Below are 5,621 nucleotides of genomic sequence, written 5' to 3' on the forward strand. Positions count from 1 at the left end.
TATATATATATATATATATATATATATATATATATATAATAATTAAGCCTCAAAACCCTAATCCATACTCGAGCGTTCCTCACTTCCCAAATACGTAGAGTCCTAATACCCATTAATTCCATAAGTTGGTGATTCTCCCTTACGTGAATCCTTGTTCCTTAATTGCGCTTAATCCTGTGTTTATTGCCACATTTATTTGTTTATTTACATTTGAACATTGCTTGAATCTATCACTTTAGCTTGCGTTAATCACAATCCCCAAAGAACGACATTTCACCGATACACTCTATACAACATCATTGGATGAAAAGATTTTTTTTTCTTTTCAAATGGCAAGTGTTTCTGCCCAATAGTAAATTATTCATAAGTAACAAAATACATTCCACAGCTCAATCACTTGCATAGGCATGAGGTGAACAAAAGTAGCCGGGAAAAATAAGCAAAACAGCTTTTATATTGGTACAGACTACAGAATCATTGTATTTATATACTAATGGTAACTTACTCCATCTCCTTGTACTACTTCACCGATACGGAAAGCTTTGCTCGACTCACATCCATCCTCGAGGATCCTACGAGCGGTGTCCGGGGTCACAACTAGAACCATTCCGATTCCCATATTGAAAGTCCGACTCATTTCAGCGTCTTCAATATTACCCGCCTTGATAATATATTAAAAGGAATTTAGAGTTAGAGGTTATGCGACAATAGATAAGATTCAAAACCATGGAGGAAGTGGTGAAAAGGACCTCACCTCTTGAATCCATTTGAATACAGGGGGAACTACCCAGGAATCCTTGTGAATAACAGCTCCCAAACCTTTAGGAAATACTCGAGGTATATTATCAGTAAAACCACCTCCTGTGATGTGAGCTATCCCTTTAACCCCTCCTTTGTTAATAATGTCAAGAACCTTAAGCAGCCAGCATTAAAAGGTCAAAAAAAAACCCAAAAAAAAAAAAATATCATCTTATCCAAAATCAAAGCATAAGAAGTGTACAACATTTTTTCTGTTTTACCTGCTTTACATATATGACAGTTGGGGCCATTAAAGCTTCACCTAAAGTAATAGGGCTGCCAGGAAGTTGGTCTTTCAAAGAAAGGCCACTTTGCTTGATTACCCTGAAAGTAGGGAACTTTTTAGCGTTTAGTGTAGCAGAAAGGACGATTAGTTTTTACTTTCGAATGAATCAACAGCATGAAGCAGAATTGGAAGGAAAAACTCAGTAGTTCCAACCTTCTAACAAGGGAAAATCCATTTGAATGAACTCCGCTAGATGGAAGTCCAATGAGAACATCTCCAGCAATAATGTTTTTCCCATCAATAACTGAATCCTTTTTCACAATGCCAACAGCAAAACCACTAAGATCATACTCCCCATTTGCATAGAAATCTGGCATTTCTGCAGTCTGAAAAAATAACTTAATCCAGTCAGCACAACCAGAAGACATAGCTGATATAAATTCATTTCACCAAAATATACCATGCATTACTGCAAACATTACTTGCAGTGAGGTAAACACTTCACAACTAAGGGACAAGTATAATGCATTTCTAACCAACCATTTACAAGTTACAACTAAAAACAGAGTTGCCAGCCCCTCAAACAGAACCGACATCACCGGATAACACACAGAAATCACCATATAACTTTTTGTTTATATTAACTTATTCACAAGCATCACAAGTCATAACTCCTCTTGATGCAAATGGTCCGAAAAAATCCTTTAACTCTATTAGCTTTCAACTTTTATACAAGATTAATACATTAAACCATAGTTACAAGTTTAACTTGATCTCTTAGGTGTATTTTAAAGGTAACCATTAAAGCGCTTAAAGTTTAATTCGGGCAAGTTCTTATGTGACAACCCAAAAAAACAAAGGAAATGGTTATGCAATGAAGGTAGCTTCCAGTCAGTGATTGGCAGCAGCTGGAGGAGATTGATTCTGCTGTTATTTTATTTATGTTATTGTTTGTTTGTGTGCGTGTGTGTGTGCGTATGTATGTATGGGGGGCAGGGGGAAGCAAGCACTTTTGCAAGCATATTTTATGAAGTGAGAATGATAGGTACCTCTCCACCCAAAAGAGCACAATCAGATTGCTTGCAACCATCGACAATACCTCTTATCACCTAGTAAGAAAATAAAGAATAAATTAAATAAGCTTATAATCATTATATAAAGCTTCATAAAAAAAAAAAAAAGGGGGAATCAGAGTACCTTTTCTGCAAGATCAACATCAAGTCGGCTTGTTGCAAAGTAATCAAGGAAAAATAAAGGTTTGGCTCCAGAGGTGACAATATCATTAACACTCATTGCAACCTGATAAGTAAATGTCTTGTTAACTTTAGCGTTGCATATGCTTATATCAGAAGCAATGCTTAAACAATGTATCACATAACAGAAATGTTACCAGATCAATCCCTATAGTATCATGGATTCCTGTTTCAAATGCAAGCTTTAGTTTTGTCCCCACTCCATCGGTGCCAGCCACAAGGTATGAATCCCCTGATAAGTGATTATGCTTTTAGCAAAACAGTCTGAATAACAAAATGAAAAGACATAGTCCATTTTGAGAGAATATTATAGGAAATTTTTTAAAGTTGCTTCTTGCCTTCTTAAAAGTAAAGGCATCAGCGGTATGCACCTAAAATATATCCACAAAGTAGATCACTAACAAAAATAAACCAAGTTAAACAGCCATAATTCTACAAGCCTCTAACCATTTAGAAGTGTGTATGCATAAGAACTAAATTAGTGATGACAAATGTTTCTATTCAGCTTGACAAAAAATCCAGTTCAACTTATCGAGTTTAGTTTTGTATAACTCCACATATTCCTTTCAGATTTTAGCAACACGGTACAAATGAAAAAAGGACTCCTACAAGTATTCACTAAAACAGACTGATGAATGGCAATACCTAACGGAAAGAGGCCTCCAAACCCCCCAATTCCGGGTGCCATCTTGGCAATTCTCCTAACAAGTTCTGAGCCTGCATCAATGTCAACCCCAGCCTCCTTATATGTAAGACCGCCAACCTTATCCTCTGAACTGCTAGTTCGGCTGTTACACATGATGCTAGTTTTTCTCTTGCCTGAAGGATGCATCTTCAGAGATAATTGTGAAAGAGTATTTGAGAAGCATCGAGATTCAGAAAAATATAAATTGGAGCTGCTAATATATGGTTTTTGGCATGGAATGGTTGACTTCGTAATGCAGCCCGATAGCTCTAGAATTGCTTGGCTAGATGTGGTCATCGCAAACCAAGAATCACTATAGATTTTAAAGAAGAGAAATTATATAAGATGATGTTAAAAAAAAAAATTATATATGTATATAAACAGATGAAGTCTTCAACAATGTATACCCATAGATATACCACTTAATCAAAATATGCAGAACAACAACCCAAACGGCCAAACATAATATGAATAAATGAATTCATACAACTCCATACCTTCAAATATCATAGCAGGATTCAGGAATTTACCAAAAAAAGAAGAGCTGAATATAAAGACTAAATTTTTGAAACAGCTATCCAAATAAATGAAATAGAAATATTAGTTCACTTTATTTAGGTTGCCTAAGCATGCATTACCATTTGTAATCTGTTTTCTTGCTTTTGCTTTTATTTGCTTGTATTGGCTCTTTTTACGTAAAATCAATTTAAAAATTAAAAACAGTTATCTTTCCTGCTTCTAACCTAATTTGTTATATTCCTGAATGTCCTGAACGTTAAAATCTTTTGCGTCCCTCAAAAGTGTTAATTGCTCATTTCCACTATATACCATGCTAATTCGTTACTATGACACCGAAGGGTGTATGCTGTAGCAAACTGCAAACACTTCAAATAAATTTTCAAAAGCTCAACAGAAAACTATGCAACTTCCCAGCATTTCATCGCAATTTTGGACAAGAACTACATACCGCGAGCCGCTTTACCTCAACAACTATTGTCAAGACTATGTTAACGCAGAAACGTTAGTGTTATTTTCAGGATCGAAGGTGCGAACCTCGAATAATTGAAGCGGTGGAAACGAAGCTGTGAAGCCTGACGTAGTAAACTTTGGGTACGTGAGATAGTGAAGATCGAAGGTTCAGGCGTTCGGCACTTCCGCTGTTCGACAGCTTCAACAAGGAGTCATCTAGTCGTCAAGGGTTTCAAGCTTTCGGGCTATGGGCTATGGGCTATTGGGCTTAGGAAGGGTTGTATTTGTAATTGTCATTACTCATTAGGCTTTTAAAAATAATAAATTGAAAATATTTTGTGTTTTGGTGATAATTTTAGTACGTAGTATTTTTTTTTCCGTTTTTAAATTTAATAAGGGAAAATGACATTTTTTCCCCCTATGTTATGTGTATATAGCATTTTTCTCCCCTGTGTTATTAAAGTAGCAGTTTTTTCCCATCAGTTATTTAAAAAGTGGTAGTTTTCTCCCTTGTAATGTTAAATTGACATTTTTGTCCTTAAAATAACTATTTCATTTATTTTTATTCTCCAACCAATTATATTAGTACTAATATGTATGGAAGATCACGGTTCGATACGAACCTAATCGAACACTGTAGCAATTGAACTTAAATAGTTTGGACGATTACGGTTATGATTTAGAACTGGAAAAATAAAATAATTGTTGAATTTAGACTATTTTTAAATAAGAAATAAAATTATAAAAATAAATAAATAAATAAGTTTTGATTGGCGGTTCAAAATTAAAATTGGAACCGAACCGTACCGATTTAATCAAAAATTAGTGTTTGATCATCTTCACTATATATGACTGTGGTTCAGTTCCGGTTCACGATTCAAAAATTATTTTATTTTATTTTTTCGGTTCTGAATCGTAACCAGAACCGTCCATACTATTTTGGTGTGATTGCTACAGTCTTTGGTTAGATTCGAACCGAAAAGTGATCATCTATACATATAAGTAATAATTTGTTGGAGAAGAAAAATAAATGAAGTAATTATTTTTAAGGATAAAAATGTCAATTTAACATTTCAAGGGGAAAAACTGACACTTTAATAACACAGGGGGGAAAAGTGCTATATGTACATAACATAGGGGAAAAAGTGTCATTTTCCCATTTAATAATTTTATATCATATGACCCTCCTGTGAAACCATAATAATTATACTGAAAAATATAATATATACTATTTCTACTCTCTCTTATATATAAAAGTAAAATCCTTCTATTTCATTTTTCTGCCCAAACTTTTGTAGTTAATTAATTAAATATTTGATAAGAAAATCTAAAATGAAAATTAACTAATATCTATTAATTGGTAATATTTTTTTTTGAAAACCAATTGGTAATATTATTTCTATATTCACGTATCAATACTATTAATAAAAGTAAAAATCCTTCTCTTCAACTTTCCCGTCTAAAACTCTAAACTAATATTATTAATTAATTGGTAACAAAATTTTAATTACCAAATTATGAGAATAATTAAACCATTATAATTATGAGAATAATGGAAACAAATTCTGTATAATAAATAAGAAAATTCCTTGAAAATTTTGCGTAATTTAATAAGAAATTGCACCAATAATAATAATTCGAATACTTATCTATAATTCTATATCTATACTACTATTAATAAAAATAAAAT

General features: G+C 33.3%; 1 protein-coding gene across 2 annotated transcripts; it reads right to left on the reverse strand.

Annotated features, from left to right (window-relative positions):
- Positions 1-299: 299 nt before the first annotated feature.
- LOC115995731 (phosphoribosylformylglycinamidine cyclo-ligase, chloroplastic/mitochondrial-like) lies at positions 300-4,169 on the reverse strand. 2 transcript variants are annotated; one of them, XM_031234842.1, is made up of 9 exons: positions 4,016-4,169; positions 2,923-3,275; positions 2,415-2,509; positions 2,222-2,323; positions 2,074-2,133; positions 1,238-1,410; positions 1,020-1,122; positions 755-913; positions 300-661 (listed from the first exon to the last, which is right to left on the reverse strand). In XM_031234842.1, exons 2-9 carry the CDS (start codon positions 3,257-3,259, stop codon positions 491-493), a joined length of 1,200 nt encoding a protein of 399 aa, XP_031090702.1. In that variant the 5' UTR covers positions 3,260-3,275; positions 4,016-4,169; the 3' UTR covers positions 300-490. The 2 variants fall into 2 exon arrangements, with proteins under 2 accessions (XP_031090702.1, XP_031090703.1); XM_031234843.1 differs by having other exon boundaries at positions 3,930-4,169.
- Positions 4,170-5,621: the final 1,452 nt, after the last annotated feature.

This window comes from Ipomoea triloba, chromosome 11 (genome assembly GCF_003576645.1).
Source record: "Ipomoea triloba cultivar NCNSP0323 chromosome 11, ASM357664v1".
Classification (NCBI taxonomy): domain Eukaryota; kingdom Viridiplantae; phylum Streptophyta; class Magnoliopsida; order Solanales; family Convolvulaceae; genus Ipomoea; species Ipomoea triloba.

Bases quoted from the DNA above. Each gene is read 5' to 3' on its own strand.
- LOC115995731 (XM_031234842.1), bottom strand. From the start codon at position 3,259: ATGACCACATCTAGCCAAGCAATTCTAGAGCTATCGGGCTGCATTACG. The intron at 1,123-1,237 runs GTTGGAACTACT...CCCTACTTTCAG, and splicing joins GGATTTTCCCTTGTTAGAAG to GGTAATCAAGCAAAGTGGCC. The intron at 662-754 runs GTGAGGTCCTTT...TATATTATCAAG, and splicing joins TATTCAAATGGATTCAAGAG to GCGGGTAATATTGAAGACGC.